We start from the raw sequence: 18,185 nt of genomic DNA, 5'->3' as shown, positions 1-18,185 counted from the left end.
AAAGCGTCAATATATTGTTCGTTATGCATCGCCGGCTAACCATATGTTTATTTTTCATTATCTTACATATTTTAAACAAATTTAATGTTATGATTTCACAACAACATTACAATAAGCTTCTTTATATTAAAGCCTAAACATTTTGCCTTGTAAATTCAACTGACCTGAAATATGTTGCGTGGTTAGGATCTCTGATCTGAACTTGCTTGCTGGACTTAGCACTTCTTCATCCATGGTAGTAAGGTAATTGCCTCGGACGTCCAACGTTAAGTACCGGATATCAGCAAGATACTTCAGAAAACCTTTCGGAAGTCTGCTGATACTAGTACCAGTTATTCTAAGCACAAGTTCATGTGTGCGAAGTCCTTGAAATGCGTCTGGCAATATGTACTGAAGATTGCGTCCAGTAATTGTTAGTTCTCGGAGCTTAGTGCCGAATGTAAACTGAAGTTGGTGAGAGAGGTTAGTTTCTTCCACTTCAACGAGGACACGCCGAAGACTGCAAGACTTCGATAGTAGGTTCTGCAAGCGAAAGGAGCGTAAACCTGCATAGGTACTGGTCTTGAATGTTGTTAAGAATCTATGTAAAACAAAATCATCAAATACACGTATTATTAAATATTATGTGTCAGAAATATACTTTTACATTATACGTGAACATACACTTTATTAATAGTAATTTAATTATTAGTAATTGCTTAATCAGTACTTTTTAAGTAAATTACAATAATTTAAAACCATATTTGTTTTGCATACACAAGATGATTTTTAATGGCTTCATCTAAATCAACACTGAAAGCCAAAAATCATCCAGGCATTTATAAAAATTTAGAAGTATGATCTATAATAAAATGATTAAATATATGATGAAATATAGTTAATCATTTTATTATAGTCAATAAAACCTTAAGATGCTGCTTTTTAAAAGAATACGACCTGATAGTAGTTGTAACTAAAGAAATCACGTATCATTGTGTTGATTTTTAATTTCTTGCGTGAAAAGGAATTTCTAAATTTTCTATATAGAAATTTGTTATTAACTTCATAAACTTAGTTAATTACGAGAGTTGCAGCAAGATAACGGGAATTATTTTGAAGCAATTATGTTGTATTTACATAATTTAGCCATCTTCATCAGATATTTCACCAGCATCGATATAATTTCCAATGTTTTTCTGCTGTTAATAGAAACATGGAATGGTTTCTAGAACTGTTAGTAGGGATTTGAGGCACTCTACATATTTTTTTGAAAGTCATCCATGTAATTAAATTGCCTTTCTTATCCAGTTAATATTCCTCTCTGACAACTTTCTTATAGCCTTTGAAACCAAAAAACCATGGCACTCTTTTATTTAGAAATCTGCTGAATATTCTTTCTACAATCTTCATTAACAGACTGTCGACAGTTTAATCGGAAACTACACTTGTGTTATGAAGAAAGTTTCTGTCACGGCACCAATGTTATATAGAAAAAGTTTCGTGAGAGGATTTAAAGTTCAAACAAAACAAAAAAAAAATACTTATCTTGAGTGGCCATCTTGAAGTGGAGGAGAGCTCATATCTTAGCTCTATCCTTACGTCACTTGGCAAATCCGCAAGACAGAGACTCGAACGGCACGACAATAAATTACATCAGCTATACCGTCAAATCTTACGCCTGCTACTGGTTTCCATAGAAGAAAATTATTCCCACTGGAAGCAAGAGAACAGCTTACACCGCACGGCTGTCTGCCTAGACTCTCAGCTCCACCAAGGGAAACGTAGACAATTAAGCTAGGCATTTTAGAGAACGGCTAACGCAGGCTTCCAGTTGACTAAGGTGACATAATTCCTTCTGTTTTCAAGTCGGAGTTCAGAGGACATCGTCCTGACTTTTGCCGATACAGATAGAGACCCAAGTCTCTGTTAATTTTTTTTGTTATTCGCTCAACAGTGTTTTTTTTTTTTTTTTTTTTTTTTTTTTTTTTTTTCTCGCATTTTTGAGAAAACCCGCGGCTGGGGAGCATAATTGCCGCTCCCCGCCGGAAGCACGGCTCGATGCCGACTAAATCTTTTCCTTTCTCCTTCGCAACACCCACAAGTTTTTTCTCAGTCTCCGTCAACAAGTCCGTCAAGCCCGAAAGTCAGCGAATCCAAGCAGTGAGTGCCTAAGCGAGTCAAGAGTAAGTGTGTCTCGCCTCTTAACCAAACGCGGCCGGGGAGCATATTTGCCGCTCCCCGCCGGCAAACATCCCGCTTCGTAATTACATTTTGTCCAGCAAGCCCGAAAATCAGCGAGTCAGTCCGAGAGTCAGCCAAAAGTAAGTGTGTCCAACTCAAATTTCCTTCTTCTCCTTCACCAAACGGGCTCCCACTATGGCTTCACTTATCGCCCCCTTAATTATGGCAAAATCTTCGTTTTCAACTCCAGAATGCGGAAATAAGGGCGATCGCGCATGCGCGCCCTTCTTCACTTAGCCAACAACCGGACCCTCAATCGCCAAAAACCTGAATGACTTACATTGAAAGACAAGTAGCAACCTTTGACCTTTCCGTCACGTACTTTCTTCTCTTAAGGTCAACTAACAATGAAAATTCTTTCTCGAACATTCTAAAGCGCGCGAAATCATGACTTGGCGAAAATTGCCTCCCTTTCCCTGCTTCTTTCACAATGAATAAAAGTTTGTACAAGATTTACAAATAGAGGAAAATAAATAATACTCTTTTAAACTAAATAATATTTCCAGAAGCATCTGTTTCTCCCCAAAAATTAAAGCCTTAAATTAAATAATTCAGAATCAAAATAAAATTTAAATTTCCATAAATCATAAAATCATTCACCTAATTTTTTTTTATAACGCTATCAGATAATTTCTCTACATAACACTTGTGATATACTCAAAGCATCATCTTTAACAGTTTGTCGAAGTATAATATTGATCTCAGCTGTAGATTTCGAGACAAAAAACAAAATTCCATCCACACGTTTTATTTCCTGTCGACCCAAATCGCAAAAATCGTATGTCGCAGCGAACAGATGCAAATATAAATCTGCGCTAAGGAGGAAGCTTTCTACTCATACTGATGTATCTTAGGTACGAAAACGTTTAAGTTAAGAGGTTTAGCGATGTGACTTGTAATTAGGAAACATTCAAGCACAGTAGTGTTATACCGGCTATGTTTCGTATACAGTTTGTTTTTACAGAAGTTTGAATTTTTTAATTTTTTTAATTTTTTTTTTAATTTTTAAAGTTATAACAAATTTTGAGTTTTTATTATTCTTTTAAAAGTTATAACAAATTTACACATGTAAAGCTATGCTAATCTGAGAATACTGAGACATTAGTTGTTAATACAAAAGTTATCATTGAGAACAGGTGTTTAGAAGCATTACCCAGTTTAACCTTTAACATAGCTTCATATTTCATTAGCGTCTATGAGTTAGAAATCTGAAATATTACAGTAAGACCTCACTTTACTAAAGTTTGAAAATTAATTTTTAAAATTAAGCTGAAATTTTTTAATTGATTTTTTTTTTTTTTTTTTTTTTTTTTTGTGTTCCTTCCTTAATAGAAAAGGTTTTGCTTTCTAACGAAATAAAGACATTTCAGTGTATTGATACCAATAGGTACGTGCACCAATGAACAAATAAAATTAGCTGTGCAATATATGCTGCAACAGTAAAGAAAATCGAAAAAAAGCGGATTCGTTATTTAAGTACTTAATACAATTAAAAACAAATATTTCGGACATACACCAAACGACTTGGTGTATTTTGACTTTCATTGGAGAATGTCGACAATTTCGGTCTTTCACAGTAATATATATGTATAAGACAAAAAATATGAAAGCAAACTTCTAATTTTCATTGGCTATAACTTCTTTTGTTTTTCATTTAATTTGTGGACTGATATCAATCTCTCTTAAAAATAGCGCTATAAATCTAAACTGCGTCATTCAAATTAATTATGTGACCTTATGTAACGCTTAATGCAGATGTCTCTTGCCCAATCAAAATAATTGTAAACCGAAACTAACTCGAACTGACACACGTTTCGACTCCGTCCCCTATTCATCTACATTACTACTGCGACACTCTTCCCTTTTCGCTTGTGCTTTCCTCGTGGATAGACGTTTTGCTGCAATCATCTATGTGCTGTAATGATCGCTTGTATCACGATACTATCAAAATTGTTCTGGAAATAGGTACGATTGGAGTGCCAAGTGAATTGTGGCCACATATCTTAATTTAAATAAATATGAAATTTAATCCGGTTCGATTATTTCTTCATGAAAATGGATGGACGCTGTAAGCATCAAGTATCTACGCCATCAGTATTTCCGCACATTTACATCTCAATGTTCTTATATCGGTGCTTCTATAATTGTTCTAATATTACATATACATGTTTTCCTTGTTCGAAAGAAGAGAGTACCAAAGTTTGTTAAATATAGATAATAATATAATTTCCATTACCATTCGATAATAACGGTAAGACAATCCCGTCTAACGGTATGGTTTAACAGTTCGACTGAAGAACATGTTAACCACCATTATGCTAGAAATACGTTTTCTTGAATTTGCAGGTGGGTGTTCATCTGAAAGAGGCCACTAAATTAACTGCCCTTTTCTCTCGGGCTTGTAAACATTTGTGTACATCGGGTATTTTGTCTATGGGCTCTACATTTATCGTCTCAGAACTTGAAAACAAAGTTTTGAAATAATACTAGCCATTTGCCTATTACGAACTGCAAGAATATATTAACGCAAAATGTCACTCATACACTTAAGATATGTAACTCAATGACACGAGAAACTAAGTAACTCAATGGTAATAGCAAAAAGTGTTCACGAAGGAAAATTTATTATTTTAACATACTTTTTGTTAAAGTTTTCAATTTTTTAATTAGTTAAATACCTTGTTTTAAAATTTAATAAGGGCAGCTGAAAGTTTTAAGACACATTTTGTGTACTGCTTCAAGCAACAAAATTTGACAAACATACGCAACAATTAACATACTCATTTTACAAATTTATTGCAAGAAACCAGAGTTTGAAGATTCACTGCCATTTGTTTGGAGATTAGTTATTTACCTAAGCTACGGAGCGAAGCATATTTGGGCATAATGAAATAAGAATCTCATACACCCTTGCCAAACGCGGGTTTGCCGAACGCAGTTTCGCATATAAGTGTTATTTTGATTGTTTCCGTTTAATTTGTGCAACGTATTTGCATTTCATTTATACGCGATACAATGTTCATTCATTAACACGAAATGCTTTCTGACATCAGCTCTGACCAGAAGCTATCACAAGTTTTAAAGGATTTCCATCGACTAAACATGAAATCAAAGACATCACAAAAACTGCAAAAGCAATTAGCGGGAAAGGAATCTCAGATATGGAAGAAGGAGAAGTCAAAGAGTTTATCGACAAATGACGATTGAGAAACTGGATGATTTCATAATACTAGAAGACAGGGTAATGAGGCAGATAAATTGCCTTTAATTTACAAGAAGTTATGCATTTTTAGAAACGGCACAGGTTGTCGAAAACGGCCTATAAGAAAAACTATAAAACAAATTAATAAACAATTATGTTTTCATTAGATGGCGCGCAATGAAATCTTATGACTTTATTTATTTTTTTTTTGTTATTAGCTTTTGGCAACGAGAATGCGCAGTTTTTGAAAAAAAGATATGTAAGATGTCGGATGTAATTTCGATTTAGTGTTTCTGTATATCTTAACGTTGAATTATTTGAAATTAAAGGTTTTTCTTTCTTGAGATGTAGATTTAATGAATAGATCTCCGAAATTATCTTTAGACAAGCTCACCCGGAATCGAACTTTTAGAAGGAAGAAAGGTAAGTGAAACATTTCTCCTTAAATTTTAGAACCTAGAATTTGTAAACCTAAGAATTAGGAAGTTAACCTTCTTAGAATTCACTAAACAGGTATTGTCCGAGACTGCAATGGAGAATGAGACAAATGAAGAAAACAGAGCGCATCTTATGAGAGGCACTGAGAACTTCTACGCTCCTTCCGGCGAAACGTTCCTATAGTTGTTGCATTAGTCATGTCCCAGGTAAAAATTAACATCTTTTAAAAAATATTTTATCGTGTTATTGTTAAGCGGTAATAATCCTTTCAACTAACATTTGTTTCGTTTTTTTTTTTTCGTTTAATTGCTACAATATTGATGTTCGTTTAAATTATACATACTTTTTAAATTTTAATGTACTTAATACATTTTCCCCATAGGAACGTAATTTTGAGGAATAAGATTTTTCCATTCGCGCAGTATATTAATGATTTAACCCCAGCTAAAATCAAGATAAAACTAGTTCTATGAGTTTAATGCAAAAATATTTAGAATAATACAAAAGTAAAGCAAACAAAATAACTGTTATTCAATAAAAAGCACTCACCTCAAATTATATAAAATCCTTGTATCCAGATATTTTAGATCTAGACCACGAAGATCCAATTCTCTGAGTCTTTCCAATTTCTTGAAGTGATTCATAGATAGCGTTTGAATGGGATTATGGGAAATGTCAAGGGTTGTCAATCTGCTGATTGACGACCACACATGTGTTGGTACTTCGCTTAAATAGTTGTGAGAGAGATCCAGATATCTCAGTTCCTTCACACTTGAGAAAGAAAGATCTGATATGTTACACAAAAGGTTGTTCGATAAATCTAGTACGCGTAGAGATGGAAGAGGAAAGTTGGGAACATGAGGAAGACTGGTATCTTGCAATAATAACGTTTGAAGAGAAACAAGAGCTTTGAATGGCTCGTCATCTAACCTCCAGAGAGTGTTGTGCGATAAATCCAAGTACAAGAGATAAACCAGCTTTCCAAAAGCGTCTTCTGATAAGCTCGTTAGCTTGTTGGAGGACAGGTTCAGACTCAAAAGATTATGAAGATGATTCAAACCGTTTGTTGGAATGGTAGCTATCCTGTTCTGAGAAAGATCAAGGTACCTTAATGTAGACCTAGTATGGGCCAAACTATGAATTGGAGCATGAAATATATTGTTGTTCGATAAGTTGAGCCTTTCTAAGCTAGTACCTATAAATACATCTTCTGGAAGAGTTTTTATGTTGTTATAGCTGAGGTCCAAAATGCGAAGAGAACTAAGGTTGCGGAAAGCACCAGAAAACACAGTTGATATATTATTGTGACTTATATGAATGATTTGAAGCATAAGGCAGTTCTGGAAGACACCATTTGGCAAATTGGTTAATCGATTGCCATCGAGATGAAGAACTTGAAGATTAGGTGCTTGAAGGAAAGTGGAAGAATCGATCGTAGTTATACGGTTGGAAGATAGAATCAAGTAATGTAAAGTACTACCTACTGGGCGCAAGAAATTGCCATCCATGTGAAGAATAAAGTTATTGCTGAGGTCCAGACTACGCGCTTTGATGTAAACGTCACCATCTTTGTACTCGTGAATTTTTATTAACTGCTCTATCTTGTTGTTGGAAAGATTGAGAAACACATGGTTCTTTGCATCACCTACCTGATGAAAAACATCAAACGAAAATTCTGTGAGGTTATTGTCTTGAAGGAAAATATTTGTCACACTTTTTAAATTAGAAAAGGTGGCTTTTTCGATGTGAAATATCTCATTCTTGGCTAGAATGACAGTGTTCAAGATAGGCATATCTCGGAACGATTGAGTACGGAGTATTTTAAGTCTGTTACCAAACAAAACAATATTGGTTAAAAAAGGAAGTCTATGAAAGGTATCTGTCTCTATAGACTCTATTTCATTGTTAGCAAGTACTATACTGTTGAGACGGATATGGATATTATTCCTAAATAGTCCAAGGGGCACACTTTGTAACTTGTTCCCTTCTAGATCACAGTGAATTAGAGAAGGCATGCCTTCTAATGATTTTGATGATAATTTTCTGAGATTATTATTATCCATTTGCAGCCACTTTACTTTCTCCATTCCTTGGAGTATGTCCAGCGTTGGTACATTAAAATTTCCGATTTCTAAAACTTCTAATGTCGATCTTATGGGCTTAAATACAGCAGGATTTAAGGACAACAAACCATTGTAGGACAGTCTCAATTCTCTTAATTTTATGGTCCCTAAAAATGCATCTGGTGCTATATGCTTTAGTGCATTATTAGCTAAATTAAGAGCAGTTAAAGACTGTCCCCAAACACTAAAGTCATTACTGCTGATACTTGAAATGGAATTATCTTGTAAACTGAGGCGTGAAATTCTTTGAGTTATAAGCAACGCTTCTCGTGGCACCCTTTTCAGTCTGTTGCCGGAGAGGTCTAGTACTTCCAGTTCATAACGACATTCGTTAAGATCGTATTGGTCGAGTTCTTTAATAGCATTTCCTCGTAGGTAAAGGTGACTCAAAACTGTGAGGTCCTTCAAAGCTTTCGGAAAAGTCTCTAAAAGGTTGTGACTAAGGTCCAAGGCTTTGAGATTCTCTTGAAGTCCATCAAAGGCTCCATCTGGAATGGTAGACAGCCTATTGTTGGATAAAGACAACCTTTCTAAGACTAATCCTTTGAATGCGCCTCTTTCTAAAGTATTTATATAATTGAATTCGAGATGGAGGTTCTTGATGATTATTTCTGTGTCATTCTTGAAAATAGGTGGGACAATTTTTAAAAGATTATGACTTAAATCCAGCTTGTGGAGATGTTTGACTGGAAGTGGAAAAGGTCTTGGAAGTTGCTCGAATAGATTTCCGCCAAGCTAAAAAAGTCAAATTAATTCAAACTTTATTTTTGCATTTTTAATTCTAAATTTAGTAAAAAACATAACACATAAGATAATTAAATTAGTACACTGTTACCAAATCCAAGTATTCAACGATGCTTTTAGATTCTGTGTTTGTCCTGCTAAGCACCTTTTTTTAGTAATAATGGCATGCTAAGATCTTTAAATATACTTAGCATCTTTTACAGGAGCTAGAATTGAATTTTCATGTTTATAAGACTTATATAACATTGTTAATTAACAGTTCAGTACACAGACTTTCCCAGCTGTATCTCTCCACAAGGGACTTTTAAAGGGATGAATAACATAAAAAATTACGGCATCCCTCCCATGTTATATAGTGGTTAGCATATCCACGTAGCAATCCAAAGATTCCTAAACCGATTTTTTTGTGAAATCACAAATTATATTGTCTAATATTTCCTGCTCATAAAAGCCTGTGATCATTTCTAATAATTTCTGCAATATTATATATAAAATTTTCAGACTGAGTTCGTGGTAAAAAAACACCTAAAGAAAAACATTTTACTGGTATTTTCTCGTTACTTGCATTCTTTTAATTGCGGTTTTTCTCACGGTATGTTCACAGAATCTCTCCGTGTTTTCATATAACCCAACTATTGTTTTCGTATTCCAATTCAGTTTTTTTGAATTTTTTAATGCTTCAAAATTATATCCTTTAAAGTTGCAGACTCATTTGGATTTTTTGAAGCAGGAGTAGATGAAAAATGAACAATACCATCGACAAGACTCGAACTTGAACCTCTCGAATACGCGCTGAGTTTGCTAGCCATTACACTACGAAGGCATGCTGGAAAGAGAATAGAAAATATATACTCCTCCATTTAAAGGGCGACTGGGGATTAGGAGACCCAATCGCCAAATCCTGCTGATAAAAAATCAAAATCCACGACCATTTTAGTTCGTGCGCCAATGTAGTGTTATTAGGATACTTTTAAAGTAGGAAACACGAAAAATGAGCAATTCCCTCGCTGGGATTCGAACCTGGACCTCTCGATTATGCGTCGAGTGTGCTAACCATTACACCACGAAGACATGCTGGAAGGAGGTAGAAAATAAACTAAGCTTTTACTTTACAGGAACGAAAATAATTTACAAGATCACTAAATCTGGCGAATACGAAGTTAATTAATAAATGCAACATTTTCCTCTGCAATTTAAAGCTTAACGACAGCTACATTGTTCAAAGGAGCCAAATATCCGTTAACTAATCACTATTTTTAGGGCTTGGTTTAACTTTATTCATTCTTTTCACAATTACGATATATATTTGCAGAACATGAAGTGTATATATTCCTCATCAAACTAAATTCCTTGTGTGTTACGATGAAAATAAACAACGTTACCAACACGATCTGCACACATAACTCCTAAAAATGAAATTTCTCTTTGTGAAATAAACGATTGCTCTTTGTTAAAAAAAAAAAAAAAAAAAAAAAAAAAAAAAAAACCTCATGGCTGCTGTCTGACATTTTAATCAAATTCCTATTATTTTCGTTTTTCAGCTTTAAATGTGTAGCAGCAGATATCAGTTGACTGAGCTGAAGCAAACAATTCCACTTCAGATCCATTTTCTCAGAACACGATGTTTCAAAGGAAAAAAGAAGTCATACATAAAAGTAATATATGAGACCATAAAACGAAAACATTGGTACTAGTTATTGTTTTGTAAATCAACTGGGACTGATTCGAAAACATTCTATGCGAAATTATCAGGCCATCTTTCCCTCAGGGACAAACAGAGTTTCTAAATCCTCAATAATACTTAAAATATGCAAACTTTTATGTATTTTTCATTTCTATGTTTTGATCATATAAACAAGGATTAAAATAAAATATTAAACTATAGATAGAAACAATTACTTATATATATATATATATATATATAATACATATTTTATTTCAGAAACTATGAGGTTTTTCCCGTAGTAGTTAGTTTCCTTTGGGGCGATATTTTCAAACATCATTTCATTCATTTAAAAGGATTAAAGAGTGCAGAAACTTTTTAATTTTAATAAAAATCTAGAAATAGGATAATCTATGAACATTAGTGAGTATTTATACATAAATTTATATGATATAAAAAACTGTTGCAAAGAGGAGTGGAAAATTTAATGCTTTTAAATTCCCTATGTCAACTGAAAATTTCATGCTATTCAATATATATATATATATTTTAATTTGTAGGGTCTATTAGGCTTTTCGAAGAAGAAAACACGAAATATCAGCGTTGGCTTTGCTAGGTCCGAATTTTGGTCCTTCTGATTACTAACCGCACGTGGTATCACTTACAACACGAATGAATTCAGGGGAAAGTTTGCTAAAACAGGTAACCGGAAAATTGTGCAATGTCCTAGCTCGGATTTGAACTCCAGACCTCCGACTGTTAGGCAGAAGTGCTTCCCATTACACCACGAAGGCACGTGGTAGGGAGGGACAAAATTAAGTATTACTTCATTGCTGAGAAACGAAATGCAATCAAGAATTGCATTCTTTTCCATTTAAGTTTATGGGACGATTTATAGCGAGAGAAATTATTATGTTACTATGTATAAGGCGTAAGATGACATGATTTTTTAACCAATTCCAAAATTTATTTTTAAGATGGGCAGGAAATAAATAATACATAATAACACATCAGAATAAATTGTTTCCCCCTCCTCCCTCTAAAAGAAATTTTAAATTAGACATTTTAATCATATACTTCGTTATTGGTCAAATTTTTGCAACCTAATATAGGCTTGTAGTAAAATCAGGAAGAATGTTTTTGATAGCATACTTAGGTTTTTTTAAGTTTACTTCAGATTCTGGTTTAAATTGTGTAATATTTTATTTTATAGTGCTAATGTAAAACCATAAAAATGAAACGCACAAAGTTGCAGTATTACATTTCATTAAAATAAATTGAAATGGAAAATGTTGAATTGTAATGTTATTTCAAGACATACGCGTTATATAAAATGTACTTTTACTGGATATTTAATTTGAATCAACAGTATTTATTACAAAAATTTGAATCAACAGCGTTTATTACTTTTACTGGAAATTTAATTTGAATCAACAGCATTTATTACAAAAAATTGAATCAACAGCATTTATTACTTTTACTGGAAATTTAATTTGAATCAACAGCATTTATTACAAAAAAAATTATAGGAGAGGAGAGTTGTCCGTAAAAGGTTTTGCTCAGACCAAGGGATTTGAAAACCGTTTCTGCATATTATGCGTATGTTACAGTAAAAATTTCTGAGATAAATTTAAGAATTTATAGTTGGATCTTAATTGGCATTATTACATTGGTGTTTACTAATGTAACCTAGCACACCAATGTAACCTAGCACACTTTCGAAGTAGTTTTTGCTTAATGCAATAAATACTATTTCCTTTTAAGTGGTTAGCCTGCGCAAGCAAAACTAAACACGGCGTTTGATACAGGGAGTACAGGTTTATTTACTTGAGCATTGGTTTCCGATATAGACTTCCATTTATAATGTTTCATAAAATAATGTAGAACATTTTAGAGGAAAGATGTAAATAGAAGGTTGTCTAAAAATGAAATCTCTTCATATGTCTCTGTAAATCAAATTCTAGGCTAATAAACATTCATTATCTTTAATTAATCAAAAAAAAAAAAAAAGAATCAAAGTTTGCCAATTTTACAGGCAAGAGTTAAGTATATTTTCAGAAAGGAATTTACTAACATAAGCAATTTCAGTCGAATTTACTGACATAGGAAAAGAAGTCACAATGACTTGCTCATTTTTGCGAAAAATTAGTATGTCGTAAATAAAACAACATTCGTTTAAATCTTTTTAACTGGCTCATTGGAAGCACTGGAGGATGCCCTCCACAAAATTATGGAACGTTTCATTTCTAACTCATTGAAGCGTAATTAACATTTCACTAATTAGAGCATTTTTCACTAGCTAGATAATACAAAAATACGTTTTGTTTTTATAGAACCATTTTACATACAATATCGAACATGGTTTAATAAAAATCCTCACATTATCTTAAGAAACTATATTTAGAAATACTGTTTAATATCTAAAGAATTAAAGCTTTTTGGAATAATCTGCATATATATTCAACCGCATTTTTCAACACCTTATAATCATGATCATGTTACGAGAATGCTCATATTCATTTATCATTTTAATTCATAATCACTGTTTATTACTTGGATACTAACCTGCAGCCAAGATAGATTGCGCAAGTTTTGCAAAGCCGTAATAGGGATCTGGAGGAGCAAATTGTTGGAAAGAGACAGTGTTTGCAACGAAGGTGGAAAAGCATGACGCTCAATTTCTACAAGGCAGTTTTGATCCAAGGAAAGGAAAGTGAGGTTTCGGAGGTTGGAAAATGCCCCGTCTGCCAGATACGCAATACGATTGTCACCAAGGTACACGCTATGTAAGTTAGGCTTGAAGGGTAAACTTGGCCATTCATCAATGTCATTGGAATGCAAACTCAGCCACTGTAAATGTCTCAACTGAAATATTGAAAAATGATCATTAATAAAGAAATATTTAAAGCAGGGATTAGTTTTAATACATTTTCTTCATTGGATAACATTTTCCCACCAGCCCATGCATTAAAATAATTAACTGGAATTAATAAATTAATAAACGTTTCATTAATACATGAAACATGTATTGATAACTTTAAGAAATCAATTATAATTCAAAAAAGCAAAAGTTAATTAAAATTCTTAAAATTTTGTTAAGAATTACTAAACATCTAGAAACGCATTCAGTTTAATATTGTCTTATTGAGAATCATTACTGCCAAAATATTTTAGGTGTCAAAAGAATTAGACATTAAATTTCATGTGTTTGCGTATACAACTGTTTGAAGGTTATATTAAATTCAATAACCTAGGTTTAGAAAAGTGGCTAGGAAATACTACTCAATGCATACAGTATCGTACTTAAAAAGAAGCACATGAGAAATCAGCAACTAGGTGTAGGTATATTGATTTCTAAGAAATTAATAAGTGATCTGTATATTCTGATTTTATGTTATGATTACCGCTTTTTCACAAGGTTCAGTTTCTTCGTATTATTTTAACTGCTGGGCCTAGAATTACCAAGTGGATATTTTTTATCAGTTTAAATATACTAATTTTTACCAATTTAAATATACTTACTTAAATACACTGGAGGTTTAGAAAAACGTAAGTGAGCATATAAGATTTCTTCTATTATTCTGAAAGCTGTGAGTGCTCATACTGAAACAACACTTTTGTCTATGAGCTATGCAATAAATATCTATATATTTGCTAACTTCTTTAAACAAAATGTTATGTAACTGATTTTTCTTTTTAATTATTTTTAATTTCTTGCACATTTGTTCAAACTTGTGAAATAAAAATGGTAATTCTTATGGTAACGTAAGTTAGTAAAAATAGCAAATTATGAACGTAAAATATATAATATATATAAAGAAAGTAAAGTTGGATTTATCACATCTCTGACTCATGCTAACTAGAACTGGGGAAAGAGTTACGAAGCATCAGTGCTTTATAAAGATGAAAAAATGTTGAAAAGTTTTAAAATTGTAGTTTAAATTTATTTTACCTCTGGGAAATTTCTTTCTAGAGCCTCATTTGCACTTTTGGAACTCGTTTGGTTTATTTCATAAAAAATATAACACGTGTTTTATAAGCGTAAAAAATATTTTAATTCCTTTTGTACCCTTTTCCGCAAATGCAAGGATCTAAAATTAACTCTTTGGTTTATACAGTTCTAGTTAATTTACGTGTCCTTGGATACTAGAATCTTAAAGAAGCGACTAGCGGCTATTCACTGGTCTTCTTACAATTATAATATATAAGTCCAAGAAGAGTTAAAATACCGTTTTACTCAATATTCAATACTGAATACTCAATGCTGAAATACTGAAATCTGATTCTGGCAGGGAGTTGAAGGTGGAAAACAAGAATTTAAAGGAAAAGGTTTCAAAATTAAAAATAACTATCTGAAAATTAAAATAATCTCTAAAGGTTTAAGCAAGAAAATAGAATTAAACATATATGGTACTTTAGGTGTTCTGCTCTGTCATGATTTGAGATAAAGCCGTGTTACAAAAATCTTTAGTGTTATCCAACAACATAATAATTAAACATTAAATTATTATATGCAGCTCTCTTATTTAAAATTTCAGATATCATAATGTTTCCTAAAACATGTTTGTGAAATGTAAATGAATCAGATGTAGAAATTTCATAAAACTGCAGTTAAATTCTTATGTTGCATGTTTTATTTCAAGGTAAAAAAAGTACGTACCTTCTGCAGAGCTTCTAATGGCAATCTATGAAGTTTATTAAAACTAAGGTCTACAGTAGTTAGCGCCAATTCACTTCCCTGAAATGCTTTGCTGTGGATATGTGACAGCTGATTTTGCATCATTCTCAAGGAGGATATTCTTGTATTCTGAAAAGAATAAAAATTTCATGAAATGAAAACGTTTGAGTCTTGGAAAGAGCAGCAGAATTGTCACAATGCATCCACGACACTTATTTGAAAACGGCAGCAGGAACATATACGTATCTGTAAATGACACTGTAAAATAAGCACTAATTTCGAGAGAATTTTGATATTTACTGTATCTTATGAGATTATACATAGAACATAGTGATTCATTTTCAGTGATATTTAAAAATTCTCATGCGCAATATTTGTCAGACTCCATAAATGTGTCAGCTCTTTGTAATCTCTTCCAGGCACAGGCTGCGCCTACTGTGTACTCCAAGAAGGAGAAGTGGTTAAAACTTGGGAAAGACGACTGGCAGAAAAAAAATACCGTCTTTCAGGCAGAGCTTCTTGCATTGAAAGCAGCCATCAATTTGGCAAAATATCAATTAGGAATAAAGGTCAACCTATATAGCGACTCTGCCTCAAGTTTGGAGTCCATCCGAGGGCACAAGACAAGGCGTGCTTTGGTGCAAGATATTCAGAAAATTCTTCTAAATATCCCACCTATCCTGATCAGACCTATCCTGATCTGGGTTCTAGCTCATGTGGGTATTACTGGCAATGAAGCAGTGGACGTGCTTGCGAAATCTGCAGCCAATAACTCCAGTTGACTGGAAAACGCAGTAAGTGTTCCACAGTCCTATTTAAAAAAAAAAACGCTCAATAGCCTTTTACACGTACGGCAGAAAAGATGGGAAAAGGAAAGCACAGGGAGGAGAACCTACTAGTTCTTTCCGGAAGTTACATGCTCAATTAATATATACAGCGGAGCACAAACTCAATTCTACACTGGCCATGGTCCCTTCCCACATTATCTTAAGAGATTCGACAAACGTGCATCAGAATTGTGTGAGTGTGGTGTGGTAGGTGATGCAGATCACTTCCTCTTCAACTGCCCACAAACCGATAAACAGCATTTAAAAATGCCAAGCAGTGAATACTGGCCGCAATGGGTGGAGAATACCTGAGGCAACAAGCAAACGTAAACTAAAATAGAGGAGGTAATCAGGCTATGCTCAGCAAGGTACTAAGAAATTCTCCCCCTCCCTTGAGAACTGTATCTTCGCAGCATATTTTTATTAGCAATTCAAAATACTACAACTACTGAAAATCAACACTAGAAAAATAGCTCACCCCGTAGAATAGTAACAGGACTGTAAGAGCAAAACTACTGTAATGTAAGCATATTACTATCCAGTTTGTATGTACTTGATAAAAAAATATTGTAAAGCAGTTTAAATGATATTGAAAATCCAGTCAATGTGTAAATGAATTACAAGTTTACTTTGATTATCTCAGTAAAAGTATTGTAAATATGAATTCAAATAATGTTTAAATGCACACATAACTGTCATGATTTTATGTAACTTGTACAAGACAATGTTTGTAATTAACATATCTATGCTTATACACAGGCCTTCTATGCTCATGTAATATTTATATATATATATTTACACGGAAGAAATATTCCCTTCTGCAGTATGACTATTAACAGTGCAAGATTTTTACGACAAAATCAAGTCAGTGGTTATCTCAGGCGGCGCTCATTACGGCATCCGCACGGAAAAGTGGTTAATGACTCTGACTGCGTACCAAAAGACCCGGATTGAAATCCCATAGAAGTCTGCTCTTCATAATTATGTGTACATCAAAATCAAAATTTTTATTGTAATATAAAATTTTAAATAAACGTGGTCCCACTGAGTGAGCAATAAAACTGAACATCTTCATGGCGGCACAGCTGCTCGCCCAGTGGTCTCCTGCTCTTCATAAGAGGTAACGGTGGCCGTCTTTTTTGGGTGCTTCCATAATAAAATGACCACAGCTTCTGACACGAGAAGTGGCTAAAGCCTAAAATGCTTAATATCCGCCATTTAAAAAATATCCTCCAGTACTGAGGCTGATTAGGGAGTGAGTAGATAAAGCCATTGATAGTTTACTAATGATTCTATTTGGGGCTTTTAAACGGACTAGTTGGAGATGGTTTTCATGGCTTTTCTCATTTAAAATGTAATTGTCGGCTTGTTTCACTTATGCCTTTCTCTTAAACTGCATGATTATTTCACCCGCCATCAAGATATATAGATAGGTAAGTGAGGTTATGTTTTCGGTCCTAAAATTCGATTGTTAATTTTAATTAATGTGCACGAAACCGTCTCCCATCAACACGTTTTTTTACTGTTTTCATAATGATATTTGTCTGTCTGTGTGTGACGCTTTTTTCGACCATTTCTATTTCTCATATTTAATTTTCTGCATTCGTATAAAGAGTTCAGTAAATTTGGGGTAAAACTGGACAAATGTTTCTTTACTTAAAGCCCATAAGCGTTTTAACTGAAAGCTAAACTAAAATAAATTCCAACACTTTTCGAATGTAGTATTTAAGATTCTTATGTCAATGGAAACATTATATTAGATTTCGGCTAAAACTGCTAAACCAGAACTGATACTTTACTTGAAACTCCGAAGAATTTTTCTTGAAAAAATATACTATGATATAATTCAAAAATCTTAACAATGTACAGAATATGCATACTATGAATAATAAACGCATTAGCGCCGCTACGGCAATATGCAAAATCTCATGAACTCATTGCGAGAATTGAGAATCTAGACAGAAAACATACTATTTAGCTTTAATTCCTTCATCTGTTAGCCGTGATGACGATCACACCGAAAAGAAAAAGTATTTCATGAAAACAATATTTTACAGTTGTATTGGAAGCTGCTGGGAAACTATTATGTTGCATTTAGTTCTCTGACATCCCGATATGAGTATCCATGTGGAAAAAGACTTATTGGAACTAAAGAAAATCAGTTTAGAAAAACTGAACTAATTTTCTATTTCTTTATTCTATAAAAGGATAATAAAGGAATGGTAATGGACGATTCATGTGATATGCAATGATCTAGAAACAAACCATTCAAAAAAAAATTTCAAATCCT

At 33.3% G+C, this 18,185-nt stretch overlaps 1 protein-coding gene and 1 long non-coding RNA gene across 3 annotated transcripts in view; one reads left to right on the top strand and one right to left on the bottom strand.

Moving 5' to 3' along the window:
• LOC118189787 (uncharacterized) overlaps window positions 1-18,185 on the bottom strand; it is a 685,017-nt gene that overhangs the window by 10,833 nt on the left and 655,999 nt on the right. For both annotated transcript variants that reach the window (XM_085817532.1, XM_085817534.1), the window contains 4 exons: window positions 15,051-15,197; window positions 12,956-13,255; window positions 6,410-8,718; window positions 165-580 (listed from right to left, as the gene is read on the bottom strand). In XM_085817532.1, coding sequence (XP_085673658.1) covers window positions 165-580; window positions 6,410-8,718; window positions 12,956-13,255; window positions 15,051-15,197 — 3,172 coding nt within the window. The remainder of the gene's footprint in view (window positions 1-164; window positions 581-6,409; window positions 8,719-12,955; window positions 13,256-15,050; window positions 15,198-18,185) is intronic.
• LOC118189788 (uncharacterized) lies at window positions 5,312-13,090 on the top strand. The gene is made up of 3 exons (XR_004758312.2): window positions 5,312-5,845; window positions 5,936-6,066; window positions 12,962-13,090. It is a non-coding gene; the product is annotated as an uncharacterized LOC118189788 (long non-coding RNA).

Source organism: Stegodyphus dumicola, chromosome 5 (assembly GCF_044657685.1).
Source record: "Stegodyphus dumicola isolate Sdum_Otavi_A_Nest chromosome 5, ASM4465768v1".
In the NCBI taxonomy this organism is placed as follows: domain Eukaryota; kingdom Metazoa; phylum Arthropoda; class Arachnida; order Araneae; family Eresidae; genus Stegodyphus; species Stegodyphus dumicola.
This window is presented reverse-complemented; position numbering and strand designations above follow the sequence as displayed.